The 15523-nt window shown below is 52.4% G+C and overlaps 6 protein-coding genes across 6 annotated transcripts; 5 read left to right on the top strand and 1 right to left on the bottom strand.

Annotated features, from left to right (window-relative positions):
- The first annotated feature begins 330 nt into the window (after positions 1–330).
- Positions 331–756, top strand: P152DRAFT_119809 (uncharacterized protein). The gene has a single exon (XM_033673695.1). The coding sequence runs from the start codon at positions 424–426 to the stop codon at positions 670–672; it is 249 nt and encodes an 82-aa protein (XP_033537974.1). The 5' UTR covers positions 331–423; the 3' UTR covers positions 673–756.
- Positions 757–2884: 2128 nt separating this feature from the next.
- On the top strand, positions 2885–3525 carry P152DRAFT_446008 (uncharacterized protein; the record flags this gene model as incomplete). Its single annotated transcript, XM_033677891.1, has 3 exons — positions 2885–3042; positions 3100–3300; positions 3417–3525. The coding sequence occupies 3 exons, from the start codon at positions 2885–2887 to the stop codon at positions 3523–3525; spliced, it is 468 nt and encodes a 155-aa protein (XP_033537973.1).
- Positions 3526–3642: 117 nt separating this feature from the next.
- Positions 3643–5411, top strand: P152DRAFT_119776 (uncharacterized protein). Its single transcript, XM_033673694.1, has 3 exons — positions 3643–3672; positions 3736–3963; positions 4013–5411. Exons 2-3 carry the CDS (start codon positions 3899–3901, stop codon positions 5244–5246), a joined length of 1299 nt encoding a protein of 432 aa, XP_033537972.1. The 5' UTR covers positions 3643–3672; positions 3736–3898; the 3' UTR covers positions 5247–5411.
- A 1491-nt stretch (positions 5412–6902) lies between these two features.
- Positions 6903–10665, top strand: P152DRAFT_119627 (uncharacterized protein). The gene is made up of 2 exons (XM_033673692.1): positions 6903–7743; positions 7793–10665. Exons 1-2 carry the CDS (start codon positions 7196–7198, stop codon positions 10515–10517), a joined length of 3273 nt encoding a protein of 1090 aa, XP_033537971.1. The 5' UTR covers positions 6903–7195; the 3' UTR covers positions 10518–10665.
- On the bottom strand, positions 10642–11797 carry P152DRAFT_409149 (Thioesterase/thiol ester dehydrase-isomerase). Its single transcript, XM_033676938.1, has one exon. It carries the CDS (start codon positions 11501–11503, stop codon positions 10961–10963), a length of 543 nt encoding a protein of 180 aa, XP_033537970.1. The 5' UTR covers positions 11504–11797; the 3' UTR covers positions 10642–10960.
- On the top strand, positions 11748–14432 carry P152DRAFT_409146 (cytochrome P450). The gene is made up of 3 exons (XM_033676937.1): positions 11748–12403; positions 12452–12724; positions 12789–14432. The coding sequence occupies exons 1-3, from the start codon at positions 12161–12163 to the stop codon at positions 13935–13937; spliced, it is 1665 nt and encodes a 554-aa protein (XP_033537969.1). The 5' UTR covers positions 11748–12160; the 3' UTR covers positions 13938–14432.
- Positions 14433–15523: the final 1091 nt, after the last annotated feature.

The following is a 15523-nucleotide window of genomic DNA, read 5'->3' as shown; positions in this document are numbered from 1 at the left end:
TGGGATATGAAAGTCAAAAGGAGCGAGGCTGTTCACGCCTTAACGGAAATCAGCAAAACGCGCCAATCTGCGTCCCACGGAAAGGGATGGCCCCTGTGATTCCGTTTCTTGGGTTCCGCGTACCTGCAGCGCTGCAGCCCGGCCCATATTCGCCGTCCGCGCTAGAAGCCTTCCACGCATAAAGCTGATAGATGCCGCATCCGGGGTATATAGTAGTTCTTTATCACCAGCTATTTAGGTAAGGTAAAGTCTGATATGAAGGAAATGCCAGGAGCTAGAAATGCCCTGGAGTTCAGATCAGGTTGAAATAGTACCTTGGTAAGTGGTACTGGCGAATACAGGTATCCAATTCACGTCGTTGAGTACCGGTACATGTAGACGGTAGGTACCACCAATCAATTTTGTCTACCACAAACGATATGAATGACTCTATCTAGTACCCCTAAGTCCTACTCCAGGCTCGCAGCAATGGGTATTACAGTATTGCGGGATTGTGACAGCGCCTGTCTCCCCCTATCAATTACCCAGAAAACGCGTAAATCCCGCCACACGAGATATCCCAGAATCCGGGTTTCTACTGGCCATGCAACGTGCAGCTGTTCCTCCAACGACACTTTAAAGCTTGCGTATGCTACTGAATCACTGCTCCTATGGAACAACGTTCAGAAATAGCCGAATAGGCATGCACACCTATCAGACTTTGAAATAGCTCTCGGTGAAAGCATGAATTCATTATTGCCGCCTGTCGCATGTTTGCCTGCCACCTGTGCCAACTGCCACACCGTCCTTCAAACTCTAGAGACTTTTTCTATTGCCTTTTGGAGAGAATTCCTCCATTTCGATGATCAGCGAGACGGTTTATCGGCTTCTCCCAACCGGCACGAAGCTTACTCCAGACTCCATAATATTACTCACCTTTCCAGTTTCCACTGATCCTCCTGGAGCCCTTGCAAAGTGGCACCAGCCTAATCAAACCTTCGGGCACTGCCAAGACGGAGCTGGGAGAAAGTAGTTGAGCAGAGCCACCGAAGCAGGTTAGAGCCACCGAAGCAGGTTAAAGCCATCGAAGCAGGTTAGTAAGGTTTCGGGAACGGAGAGGCATATTTTGTTGCAATTTTGCAACGTGTGTTGGGTAAGATGCCGATCGAGGATTGAGGAGTCAGAACCCCTACTCGCCACTGCATCCAGGCGCCAGCCACTAATCCCAGGAGAGCTTTTGTTGCTTGCCTGAGATCACTGGCCCGTGGCTTTTTAATATTGTCTGCAATTGACTTCATTCAGGCTTCAGTACAACTTGACAGCTAGTACAAACATACAGTCGGCCCTGGCACCAAGGTATAGGGACGGTAGTGATGCCAGCAGTCATCCTTAGATTTTCTATCCCTCTGACACGACCTGTTCGTCTTTCTGACACTGTAACCAACCCCAGGAAATACATCGCACCCTTGTCCAACACAGTTAGATTCTCAAAAGTCAAAATACCCCTAAAGTTTCGAAAGTTTGGAGTTTTGACACTCTCTGGTTGCCTGGACACACCCAATATCGGTAGCGCGGCTGCTGATCTTCGTGAAACGGGGGAATGGTGGAGTTCCATTTGACGATTTGAGAGTGAAACAGAGAGCCTGAGCCACGAGTCTGTCCTAGAATTGTTGCCCTGGTATCAAATTCGAGATTCGAGAACCGTTTAGGAACGTTGGTGGAACGAGAAACGGAAGCGGATACGCACCGGACAGCAACGGGGAACGGCTCCCCGAGAAACGGCGTTCACCCCCTTGGACTTTGGGGATAAAACCATCAAGCCAGCCTTTGATTCCATACGAACTAAACGAATCATGATCCTGACTCTCCACTGCAGTCTCCATATCTCTGCCGCTACTAATGCGACCTTCCCAGTTCCCACCCGCAAACCGCCATCACCCAGAGAGTCGGATCGTTGAAGGGCCATCCGGCTTATTCGCTCCACTGAAGACCATCTCAGCCTCATGAATGCCGAGTCGCTGTCCCAAGTCCGTGGGAATGAATCTCCTATCCTGATCGTTGTTTTGCTTTTTCGGTCATCCCACATCCTACATTCCCACGCAATATACATGTCTCCCACGTCGGTGAGATCTGGTTGGGTTTCAAATCAGTGGAAGGCTAGTTTCTCTCAGCTCGTACACTTTACTGCATTCGGTCGTCAAAATTTCCATTTCTCTCGTCTTAGATATGCCGTCATTTGCGTGGTGAAACTGTCTCATATTGACTTACCGTACGTATGTATTAAGCTGTGGTTCTCACGAGATAAATCATGGAGCTTACAACACAAACGAACCTACCTCGGACCATGGCAATTCACGCACTTTCCTCCCTAAAACCATCATTTACATTGTACAGTTGCCAAACCACCTCATTTGGGGGAGGCTGGGAAGTAGGAAAGTTTGTGAATGCAGTCAATGCTTGACACTCGGTGCACTCCAGTCTCCAAGTCATGGTCCTCGGCCCCATTAATCCGAAATTATCGCGAATGGTGAGCCTCGCCGTCGCGTCAACTCCCGAGGCGGTGCAGCAGCAGGTCCGCAGCGCGACAGTCGCAAGGATCCTGGACGATATTCTCAAACATCCAAATTACGGAGCGAGCTTTGTCAATTTCTAGAAGATTGGTGGAAGCACCGATAACCATCCATCCCGATCTTCCACGTTGTCCCTGGCTATTTTGAGTTTATCGCGTAGTAACTAGTACCATGTCAATGCAACGGTCCTCTCGGGTTCGTATGCACTATGCAGCTTCCCTAAACGATCAGAGTTTGGGGCCCGAAGATTAATGGAGATTTTCTATCTTCCCCACACGCAGGTTTTCACGAATGTCATATGTCAATTGTCAACTCACAACTATCAACTGTCAACCATGAATTTCCACGTTGGGGTACCTCTATTAGTGTCCGTCACTGCCCTGGAGAAGTGGAGATCAGCAAAGAGTACTCAGGACATAGTAAAGGTCCATCACCGCGGAGTTCCATTTGAGACCGCTATTTTATGGGCAGACCTAAAAGAAGGAGACAATGAGTAAGCGATTTGCATAGTGATGCCGCTGACCGGTTGCACTCGCTATCCCGCTCTAAGCTCAATTACAGCAAGCAAACTTTTAGCTAGGGACATGATGATCGCATGTCAGCATTCAGCAATCACCGATTTCCGTGGCTTTACACGTGGGACCCTAGTTTCACTTCATGCAAAAGTCAGCCACTCCTGCATCCGGCCGATGGACCGAGTCAATAATCCTGGCTGGGGTCCAGTATTCAGCGGTTCAGTTGCGCGGCACATGTACGTGCGAGACACGATTGGTATCGTTCATACTGGCAATCATTCAAATGACATGACTTCACTGACTTGTGCTCAATTCATGCCACTTCTCTTCCTTAGGACTGACACTACATTAGAACCGGTCAAGTCGAACAAGCGGAGATACTAGTCGCCCTGTATGCTCCGCGCAGCAGAGCTCATGCCCTCAGCAACGGGGACGGACTGACCACTAAATGGTCGTCATGAGCGCGTTGAGTAACTACCTCGAAAGACCGAAGCCTGGTACCGCTACTCAGTCAAAATAAAGGATACTGAAACCAAACGCGGTCGAACGCATGATTGGTGGAAGTGACACCCAGAATCGCCTCGGTTCATGCACGACCAATCTACTCCGTACAGCTTCTCCCCAGTTCCACTACAATGGGCCAATGCTGCTACTTATACTGGACTATACAGAACTATCGGTTCTATGCTCTGAGGACTTTGGGAATGAGGCGATCAACGGGGTTCTCGCAAATAGTCACATTAGCCAAGGATCCCGGAGAGAAGAGAGAACAGCACAGAACCTAAATCCCGCATCTTACCTAGAGAAGTTGCAGACCGCGAACAGTATCCAGCCATGAGTGCCGTCGACGAAAACACCTACGTCCTCGTCGGCTCCGAGCTAAGCTATTTCGCAGCCAAGTACGGAGTAGTACTCCCCCCAAATTTGCTTCACTAACCTTCCCACCAGAATTCGCGCCTACCTCCAATGGAAAGGCATCCCCTTCGTCCAGGCCCTCGCCTCCCAGCGTGTCTATGCCGAAGTCATCCGCCCCCTCACCCGCACCAACTTCATCCCGATCCTCATCCTCCCCCGCTCCCAAGCCCGCAGTGTCCCCAAGGCGATTCAAGACACCCGCGGAATGATCCGATACCTTGAAGAGCACCACCGGGACCTGAAGCACAGCGTGATACCCGTGTCCTCGTCCGCGCTGGCGTTTACCGCCGCGTGGGTGGAACTGCTGGCGGACCAGTGGCTGAACATCCAAGGGCGGTTCTGGATGGGCCAGAAGGACGTGCTGGACCAGCAGCGGGAGTGGATCATGACAGAGCTCGGGGACACGATCTTGGGCGGGAAGAAGGCGACCATGGCAGCCAAGATGGGCGCGGACCAGCAGGGATGGACGAACTTTCCGCTGGTGCTCCCGAATCTCGGCATCACCGACACCACCGCGCCCGCGATCCGCCAGCAGTTCTTGCACACCCTCGCGCTGCTCTCAACACATCTCGCTTACCATCGGTTCCTCCTCGGGGACCGCATCTCGCTAGCGGACTTCGCGGTGTACGCGCCGTTCTACGCGCACCTCTCTCGCAACCCGGTCCCGGGGTTCATCCTCAAGACGCAAGCGCCGTTGGTGTTTGAATGGATCGAGCGGGTCGGCGGGATGGGACGCGCGGGGTCGGCGCACGGCGGGGTGGTCACGCTGGACGAGAAGGGGGAATGGGTGAACGAGTATGCGAGTGTGCCGGAGGATACAGAGCTGCCGGAGACGCTGGTGCCGCTTTTGGAGCTATGGCTTGGAGATTATCTGCCGCTGTTGGCGGAGAGCTGCGAGCAAGTTTCGAGGTTTCTGGAGGGCGGAAAGGGGAAGCCGTTTGAGGCGCGGAAGGGCTGGGTGGAGTTGCCCAGGGCGGTGGGATGGCAGGCGTTTGAGTTGAGGAGTGGGACAGAGGGGCTGGTGGCAAGAGGGAAGAGAGCGGTTATCCCCCATGCGGTTTGGATGCTGCAAGAGCTGGTGAAGGAGGTATATGATGGGAGAGAGGCAGATGGGGATGGGGTGATTAGGAGGGTTGCTGGGGGCGGTATGACAGAGGGGCCGTGGAGGAGGTGTGTGGAGTGGGTGAGGAATGGGAAGTGGAGGTTGGAGAGGGTCGAGAATCGATTGGTAGCAGGGCCGAGAATCGAAGGGGGCACGAAATTGTAATCGGATCTGGGAACTATATAGAGTAAGTCCTCACATGACCGAGTAGCTTTTAGGTGGTCCTAGAAGTCCACGGTCTTGATTGTTTCGCTACACCACCTATTATCGCGTATCGCGACAGGATCCATATTCCCTTGAACATCTGATATCTCACTGTTCCATACTACGTAATGGACTCCGTAAAAGGCGTACTATGTAAACATCAAGTCTACAAACACCCTTGTCACGGCAATGCTTCCAAGTGCCATGCTATGATGTCGAGGAACATGGTCTGGCCTGACTCGATTTATTTGACGGCCCGCCAATCCTATCAATTTCTCCTTTCATGAGTAATGGTTTATCCTAATCAGACATACTTCCACTGTGGAGCCCACATGGACAATCGCACTAAACTTTCCGCTCCCGTCCCACCGCTTCCCTTCCCCAGCCCACCAACCGCCCAGCCATTTCTAGTTCCCCATTGCCCGTTCGATGTTCTCAAGTCAAGCCCTGCAGACTGCAGTTGAGTCATGTACTTCCGTCTCCTAGGACACGCATCCGGAAACCCAACGCCATGGTCCTGGCCAGCCACCCGACAGACGACGACGGCGACCAGACCAGACCAGATTGTCCAATGTTCACGTGCCAAACATATGAATCGTGAGATTCAACCCAAGGAACTTCCCTGATTGGCCTGTAGATGTTGTCAACGTTGAAGTTTCGGAGGCTCGACGACTTTCCGGAATTGGAATACAATGGCAAAAAGCATGGGGTAGGGAGTCGGGAACCTTGATGGCCTGATAAGTAGTAGTAGAACTTGTACGGAATACGGAATAAGGCCTCCACTCCTCCTGTCCGTTGGGGGCGGAACCCCTGGAGTCCTGGCCTCCTGGCCCCCGGGTCTTGGGAGATCGACTGGGAGACCCCAAGTCAGTGTCAGATCCGTTGGGAACTCGGGATTCACATGGCAGGGACTTGAGTCAGGGTGACTTCACTTCATTCTATCACTGGGTAAAGCTAGAACGGCTTCTCCAGTTTCCCCTTGGACCTTGACTGCTTATTTTCACATGGAAAGGCTAGGAAGAGGAGGAATATCTCCACCGTCAAGCCTGCAAATGCCCAGTTGTTACTTGTTAGTGTAGGAATTTGGACTTCCTCACGCGTAACCCCAGAGGCTACATACCATACCTTGGACTATCAACTGCGTCGAGGAGCTAGGATCCAAAAGTATAGAGTTGCCCAGTATATGGAAGAGTGAGGATTTGGACAACTATTGAGATCCATGATGCACTTCCAGTGAGTGTTGAGGTAACGGTATCCTGATACTGCTGTGAGAAGAACCATCACGACCTCTTTCACCCTCTTTCTCGCACGTTCAATTTGCATAACGACATTCCGACGTTGGATACCTGGATCGCAATGATTTCTTGATCAGGAGTTTAGGATCCTGCTCATTTTCGTACATTCATGGCTGGGAACTTGCGGAGGTATCTTGGAGCGCAAGATTTATCCCAGTGACCGGGTTCAGTTCTCAATTCAAGTTCATTTAAGGACTCGATGCACGTGATGCGGCTCCACATACCATCCAGGGCATGATCCAGGGATAGAACAGAGAAGTTGTTCCCATGAAATCAGCGTTCAGCATACACATCGAATCCTAAGGCATCTTTGCTATAACATTGTTTTATCAGGAGAGCTCTTATCACTTTAAAGGAGAATATTTGCCTACAGGTCGATGTTGGCGCCGTTGAGCTGATGTATCTCCTCCGTTAGAAACTAAGATTCAACTGTTCGAGCTTGGCAACGGTGTGGTCCGTACCGCCCGTCAGAACCGCCTCAATATCACACCGTGAAACAGTCTGGTGTCCATTACTATTGTTACGAATCCTCCAACTTTTGGATAGACGATGGATGGGTAGCAGCCTCATCGATCAAGCGACAAGGCCCCCTCATGCCATTTTATCCCTTCCAACATGAGCGATAGTCCGGAGACCGGGACCTCCGGCAGGAAGACTCCTGACGGTTCTCCATCGGAGGAGATCAAAGGAGAGGACGCCGCACTCACCGAACCTTTACCCTCTTTGCGCATCACCGCACTTTCGATTGCAGACCGAGCCTTGGAGTTTCTGTCCACCGCATCCAATGAGACTCTCGGCGCGTGCCTCGTCGGCCTTAGTGCAACGACCTACTTTATTCTAGGACGTGTGGGCTTGGTGCTGATCGGGGTAGTTGGAGGCGTCGCACTACATGCCACATGGGATGGAACGATCCGTGGTTTGGATATATCAAAAGATGCGGCCAGCGAGGAAAAGAGGCGGCGAGAGGTGGCTCTCGACGTCGCTCAACGAGTGCTGGAATGGCGCAGGGACCGGAAAGGAGATGAAGATGCGGAGAAGCCTTCGCAGTCTATGGCAGACTTGCAACTCCTTTCAGGGACCCGACTCGATTATTCGAGTTTCAGGCCGGAGACATCCGCTGCTCTGACCGAGTTCACAGATGCTGTGGTACGGGACTACGTGAAGTATGGCCCCGGAAATCCCCCGACGAGATAGCGTGACTGACTCTATTAGATGGTGGTACTCCCCGATTCTTCCGAAGGAAGAGTCGTTTCCTGCATCATGTGAGCAGACGCTGGTGGCTTTCATCAATTCCATGTCGACCCATCTCTGGCGCAAACGACCTGAAGATACCTTCCTGAACTTCCTCACGAACTCCTCCTCGATCGTCGTTGTCTATCTCGAAGAGCTGATGGCTGCTGTATCAGCATGTCCGAACAGCTCAACGTTAGAAGCCATCGAAACCTACCTCGAACTCAAACCGACCAGTAACTTGGCAAATTTGATCGATACGGAGTCACAGGGACGAAAACTCGACATCGTAGCCGAAGACATCCTCGAATGCTATCTAGATCCAAAGTCCTTTAATTGCAGACCAGTCAAGACATTTCTGCGCGAAGTCTTGGCCAAATTAATACTGGAGGTCACAGTCCAAAAGTGTTCCACCGAAGACTTTATTAATGGTTGGATTGTGTACCTGCTTGAGGAAGGGCAGCCCGAGTCTATGAAGGAGCTGGAGAGTCCTTTGAATGATGTTGTTCAAGAAGCGGCGGAGTCGGCACGGCCTGGTGATATCACCTCACCTCAAGAATCTCAGACCGTAGAAATGAAGAAGAAACAACATGAGCAGCGGGCAAACCATCGGCGGGTAGTCAGCAGAGCCCAAGAAGCTATGGACGACGCTATGCAGGAGGCACAAAGGTTGACACAGATGATCCAGGAGGAGGACGCCCGAAGGGCACGGGAAGAGCAAGACCAATCGCAGAAAACCTCTCAGACGAACACCACTTCTACCAGCAACCCTGATGAGAAAATCTCGCCACCCCTTCCGCAGCGGCCCAAAGACTCGAACGGCCACTCAATGTCCGCATCCATCGCGTCCTCATTTGATGATGCATCTGAAAGCAATGAACAAGCTGTTGTAACACCGACCTCTTCTCAAAGCGGCTCGCATGACCTGACGACCATGTCGGAATCAAGACAATCTGTCGATCCACCTGTTCACGCGAATTCATCCTCCGAGTCCATCGTCGACACATCCAAAGCAGCTTTTACGAGTTTCGATCAACTCATTCCGAACCAAGTTCCTACAGCTTTAGCATCTTCTCCCGAGCGTGCCAAAGCTCAACCAGCTCCATTAACATTGCATGAAGCTATCGTCACGATATTTGATGATTCTGTCGCCGGAGATCGCGAATCTAGACTTGCATTGAAGACGAAACCAACAGCAGACTACTTAATACAAATCGAGCCACGGACCTCGCACTATCCAGGATGGATGATCATAAGAAAATACGCCGATTTTGAGAACCTTCACGAGGTTATCAAAAGAATATCAGTAATCTCCGGCGTTCCTGAGTTTTCACAGGCGCATGCTCAGCTACCGACTTGGAAAGGCAGGACGAAGGCGCAACTCCGTGAATCTTTGGAACGGTATCTCACGGACGCGGTCCGATTTCGATCGCTTGCCGAAAGCGATGGGATGAAACGATTCTTGGAGAAGGACCAAGCTCTGAGCCGTGCCGGAAGCCAGACCAAATTTGCTGGCCTCGGCTGGCCCAGTCCAGCAGCTTTTGAGACCATGGGGAAAGGAATGATAGATGCACTTACGAAGGCGCCCAAAGAGGTCGCAGGAGGAGGAAAGGCTCTCCTGGGCGGCGTAACAGGGGTGTTTACTGGAGGTCACCCATCCAAACGGAGCTCTACATCTATCTCCAGCCAACCACCGGGTTCAGCTAGACAGAGCACCTCGTCCCCCATCTCCAGTCCTCGCTCTGAAGCGAGTGTCTACATCTCCCAAGGCGGTCGGAAGAGCGAGGATTCCTTGACCAAAATGGCGGCATCGACTGGGCGCAAGATCATCGATACGCAACCGGGCCCAGAACCTCCAATGGAGCGCAAATCCAGTTATCCTACCGAAGGCAGTGTCGCGCCTCGCTCTGCCACTTCGGCACGATCACGACCACCGGTTTCAAGCCAGACCAACAGCGGCAGGTCCTCCGTGCGGCAGAGTATGGACGGCGCCACTCCAATACTGGGAGGCGATCAGATCCTTACTCTTCCACCGCCACCATCGGCCATCCCGGACGATTATAATATCACTGAAGAATACGAATCACCACCACCCAAACCGCCTCGACCTCAGTCACCTTCTCTGTCCAAGCAGTCAACATTGGGTCCAGAAGATGATGTCGCGGATTCCAGCGCCAAGCCACGAACCGACATTCCTCAGAAGAAATCCGTCCCCTTGTCGGAGCAAGAAACACAAATGACCATTGAACTAGTCTTCGCCATGATCACCAGCTTCTACTCCCTCTCTTCGGCGTGGACGCTCCGACGTACCCTTCTGAGTGCCGCCAAGTCCTTCCTCCTTCGGCCGGGCAATCCGCAAGTGGACTCCATCCGCCAGCTCGTCCAGTCCACCGTCATCGAATCCAACACCTCGGACGCCGGCATCGCAACCCACATTCGCAAGCTCCGGGAGAACAGCCTGCCGACCGAGGAGGAGCTGGCCGCATGGCCGCCGCCGTTAAATGAGGACGAAAAGCGGAAACTGAGAGAGAAGGCGAGGAAATTGCTGGAGGCGAGGGGCATGCCGGCGGCATTAACGGGTGTCATGGGCTTGGCCGCTACCAAAGAGGCTGTGAGTCGAGTATTCGACAGTCTAATGATCGACAAGGTTGCTAGAGGGTTGGTTTTTGGGGTAATGTTGCAAGCTTTGAGAGCCGTGACCCAGTGATTGGCACTGTGTGGTCTGCTGGAGTCACCGGTGCTGAGCGTCGGCCTGAATCGGCGCACATAGCCCACTTGCGGCCTATACACGGACCCGTTGTGTTCAATGCGTGTGAGGTACCAGCACGTTTGTATGATATTGAAGAGGGAATGATAATGGAAAGAGTATCGTTTTATGAATCGTGCGGACTTGACATTGTCGCCCGTGTATCCCTCTTAAGCACCACCGCAGAACTGCTTTGGGGTTCATGCAAAGGTTTCTAAAGTACAGAAGGAAGTTTATCTAGCACCAATCGCGAGTCTATGTATTTATCCATTCGACATGCCGAGGGCGAAGGGGATAGCAGGTTGGTTATGCGTCCACAAGCCTTCCGGACGCCAGGAATGGCCCTACAACAAGGCCGAAGGGTGAGCCTTGATCGAAAAAAGACACCCACGAACACCCAAGGGCTAAGCCGAGGGTTCCACACTCGCCACATCTTTCCTCACCGGCGCCGTCCCTCTCACATACTTCGTGTGTGTCGCCGTGATGACCAATGGCCCGACCTCCCCCCTCTCCCGCACCTTCGCAATCCTGACGCTCGTAAACGCCAACCCCCCACCCACCTTCTCCGCCCGCCCTTCGATCTCCACCGTCTCTCCCTCCCGCGCCCCGCCGATATAATTGACATGGATATCCGCACTGACCCCGGTGCCGGACCGCAGATCCCACGATGCGATCGCCATGCCGCCGGCCCAGTCGACGATGGTCGCGCTGGCGGAGCCGTGGAGGGAGCCGCCGGCATTGAGGTGCTGAGGGCCGAGGATGAGGTGCGCGCGGATCAGGCCGGGCGAGGCATGGACGAGGCGGAGGGCGGGCGGGGAGAGGAGGAGGTGGTAGATGGGGGAGAGGGGAACGCGGAGGGCGATTTGATTGGAGATGTGGGTGAAGCAGGCGGAGTCAGAACCGGTGGGGATGGGGATGTCGGACGGTTCGACGGATGGGGAGGCCATGGTTGTGTGATGAGCACCAACTGGCCGTTCAAGGTGTCCAGTGTCTCAATAGCATTCTCGAGGGAAGTTCTGTTTTTGATATCAAATTCGACGAAGTAGAAGTAGAACCTGTTTACCCGATAGTCTGGGGAAGTTTAGCCGAATGCAAGACCCGGCAAACATTTCCGAGTCAACGGCCCCGCCCCTCTATAATCCAGTCTCCAGGTCAATCATCAGCATCTGAATTCTGACCTGATCCATATCCATAGCGTTACCGTCAACCTTCTAGATATTAGAATAGCACCCCCATGTCATTGGCTTCAGAGTTCAGGTTGTGCAGGAATTCGGGATCATCCCGGCCGGTGGTATATCGGCGGAATCGCTCCGATACCTCATTTCCCGAATGCCCGTCACCGATTTCTCCACCTCATGTAGGAACAACCTCAGGGAGGCGAGCCGAGGCTCTCACGTGCATGCATCTCATGTTTGAGGTGAAGCCATCAAGCCAATCATGCGCAAGAAAAGTCAAATCATGATACGGGTTGGATTGCGACAACATCGAGCAATTCGGCAGCCTGCTCTCTCCAGAACATCTTATAACCTTCACGGCACCACGGCACCACGGTAACGCGGTGGACATCCTTTCTTCTCCTATGAAATATCCATAGCATCAGCATCATGTCCTCTATAATTGGGCTACGCTCGGTGGGATCGCTCCTGAATGTCGTGGTTCCATTATCCTTGACCAGTGCTCTTGGTTCCTATGTCGTTACCAACGTTGTTCCTGGTTTTTGGCCGGTTCAATCCTTGATCGCGTCGTTTGTCTGGCTATATAGCGTCCAATTTACGCTTGTGTTCATATACGGAGTCCTCATATATCCCCACTTGGTCAGTCCCTTAAGACATCTGCCAGAACCAAAGGTATGTGAGCGCGCGCCGTAGTAAATATATGGATGCTCAGGATCTCAGGACAATGCCTTCCTTATGGGCCAGTTCTGGAACTTGCTTCGGAAGCCCGACACCGAATTGACATCCAAATGGGTCAACGAAATCCCAAACGAGGGATTGGTCCGTTTCCGGATGTCGTTCAACTCCGAAACGGTCCTGGTTACCAACCCGGCGGCACTGAAAGAGGTTCTCGTCACCAAGAATTATGATTGGGAAAAGCCTGGAATCGCCCGTGCTATCCTTTCGGTTCTGTTGGGGAATGGCATCCTCATCGCAGAAGGAGACGAACATAAGGTAAGCCATTTATGCAGGCCACCAAGTCATTGTCATAGGATTGGCAGGCATCTAACTTCAGCAGCGGCAAAGGAAACTTTTATCTCCAGCTTTCTCATTCCGCCACGTGAAAGATCTCTACCCTACGTTCTGGGGCAAAGCAAAGCAGTGTACAGAGGCGATAACCACAGCCATCAATGCTTCTCAGCTTCCTGGGAAGGATAGCCCTCAATTTCAAATGATCAATGAATGGGCGAGCCTGTGCACTCTTGATATCATTGGAATTGCTGGTATGGGCCACGATTTCAATGCCATTTTGGATCCGGAAAATGAACTGAGCCGAACCTACTCCGCTGTGTTTAGCCAGTCCGGAAAGACTAAGGTCATTGTGGCAATTCTCAACCGGATCAAGAGAACGCCTCTTCGGTATATCATCCCGACCGAGAACGTTGTATCTCGGGCAGCGAAGGTGGTTCGACGGATATCTCAGCAGCTCATAGAGGAAAAGAAAGTCAATATTGCGAAGGGTGGCCCCACTGATCTTGATATTCTTTCCATTGCGATGGAGTCGGGTGGCTTCTCGGACGATAACCTTGCGGACCAGCTCATGACCTTCCTCGCCGCTGGCCACGAAACGACGGCTAACGCGCTGACACTCGCGGTCTATTCTCTTTGCAAGAAGCCAGAACTTCAATCTCGATTGAGAGACGAGATCCGAAGCCAGCTTCCCCCGCTTTCCGAGGACGTAGGGATCACGTCGACCCAGATCGACCATCTGCCCTATTTAAACGCGATCTGCAATGAAACCCTACGCTTGCTCAGTCCCGTCCCTGCGACGGGTCGGATCTCGGTCAGGGACACGACCATCCTGGGGACGTTCATCCCGAAGGGGACGCAGATCGTGATCCCGTCCGCGGCGATCAACCAGAGCAAGCATTTATGGGGCGACGATGCGGCCGAGTTCAATCCGGACCGGTGGATGGGACCGGGGCGGGCCAACACGGGCGGAGCGGAAAGCAATTATGCGTTCATGTCGTTCATCCACGGACCGCGCAGCTGCATTGGGAAGGACTTTTCCCGAGCGGAATTCGCTTGTGTCATGGCGGCGTGGTTTGGAAGGTTTGAAATGCGGTTCAAGGATCCGGCATACAAACTTATTCCCGCATCGGGCAGCGTGGTGCTGAGGCCTCGAGGTGGCCTTGGTGTCAAGATCACTCAGATTGACGGTTGGTAATCCGGGCGGTTGGTCTCACGAGATATTGAATATTAGTAGTACAGCTTTGATCTTCAATGCTCTAAAATTGTCATAATCTATTTTTCGCCCTTTCGCTCTTACGGTGAGCGTCAGTCTAGGTTAGATATGGCAGGTTGCAATCACACTGCTTCCAATATCTCGAGCTGAGTAGCCTCAAATGCTGATACGGCTGACGGGCTGAGGAAGATACATACTGTACGGCCAAGAGATGTGGTCGGAAGACATCTGTGATCTGCCCCTTACTCCTTACGCCCGAAACTAGAGCTCCTCACGAACCACCCGACATTAGAGCCGCACAGGTATGTCACATCGACAACCAGGCAGTGGCGATAATAAGCAATGGACGTATCATACGGAGTTTTGGACGGTGACTACTGGCAGGTCATGGTGCCTGGTGGAGAATATGCTCCCTTCCCAGGTAATTCAGCATTCCCCCACACCTCCCTTCAAAAGCTTGAAACCAATTCCGGGTATTATACGCCTATACGGTAATTACCCCATCCGAGTATTCCGTATCCGACACTCAGAAATCAGAATCGGCCGAGTCATGTGATACATGGGGGTGAATATGTCTGGAATCCAAGTTCTGATAGCGCTGGGGTAGGATCTATTCTTAGGATTAGCGGATGGCTGTGCAGCGGGTGGTGGTCTGGTGGGATTCTGGAACCATGCACAGTGAGGCACTACGACGGCACCGGGCACCAACAATTTCACCATTTCTGTAATTTCACCTTTTTAGCCAAGTCTTGAAGTCTTTGATCCTCCGCAGCGCGTCGTCAATTTTCGTGGAATCCAGTGTTACCGTGGCTTTTTTGATAATCTAATACAGGCCTCCAGCGGAAATACGATCATGCTCCGATGGAACTTTCCCATTGCTTTCTAGCCCATTGCTAAAGGATGACCGAAAAATGGCCGAAAGGATTATGAGTTATCTAAAGGATGATCGAGGATTCTGCCATTTCCCGTTTCCACTTCGCGTCTCTTTCCAGGGACCTGGGTTAACGAAATAGGAAAGGGAAACCGGCAGGACCGTATTCCATGCTAGCAAATCTGCAATGAAGCGCCACGGACGGCACCGCTCCAGTTCTCCACAGTGTCATCAAGTGTTATCCAGACCCCAGAATCATGCGATGGAATAAACTTCAAAGAGTGCCTTGTGTAGCATTCCGAGGCGCATATGGCTTCTTCGATGCGTCAACGCAGGGCCTTCGCTTAATCATTTCAATCCAGGTATTATTTACCATCAGGTGGCCGCATGCCCGCATAGCCGCGCTCCATGGCATTCAGCCTAGGGAGTGACCGAGTGAGCACCGTGGTTTCCTGGCTGTCTGAGGGGCTCCTCTTCGCTCGAAATAGAGTGGGACGACGATGAGTGATCGACAGATTCGTACGATGCCTTTTCGCCAGGGATTGCCTCCTTCGAGCGCATGCCGAAGCATGATCCAGGTGTAAGATGCTAATTCTTAGTGTCGATTATGGTCTCCGTTGGTTCGAAACAGGCGCAAAGGTGAAAGACTTTCCTTTTATTATGGCAAATCGCCATATTCTTCAGGTACATCTCGAGG

Source organism: Eremomyces bilateralis, assembly GCF_010015585.1.
Source record: "Eremomyces bilateralis CBS 781.70 unplaced genomic scaffold P152scaffold_2, whole genome shotgun sequence".
In the NCBI taxonomy this organism is placed as follows: Eukaryota; Fungi; Ascomycota; class Dothideomycetes; order Eremomycetales; family Eremomycetaceae; genus Eremomyces; species Eremomyces bilateralis.
The sequence above is the reverse complement of the archived record's forward strand: the minus strand, read 5'-3'. Positions and strand labels throughout refer to the sequence as shown.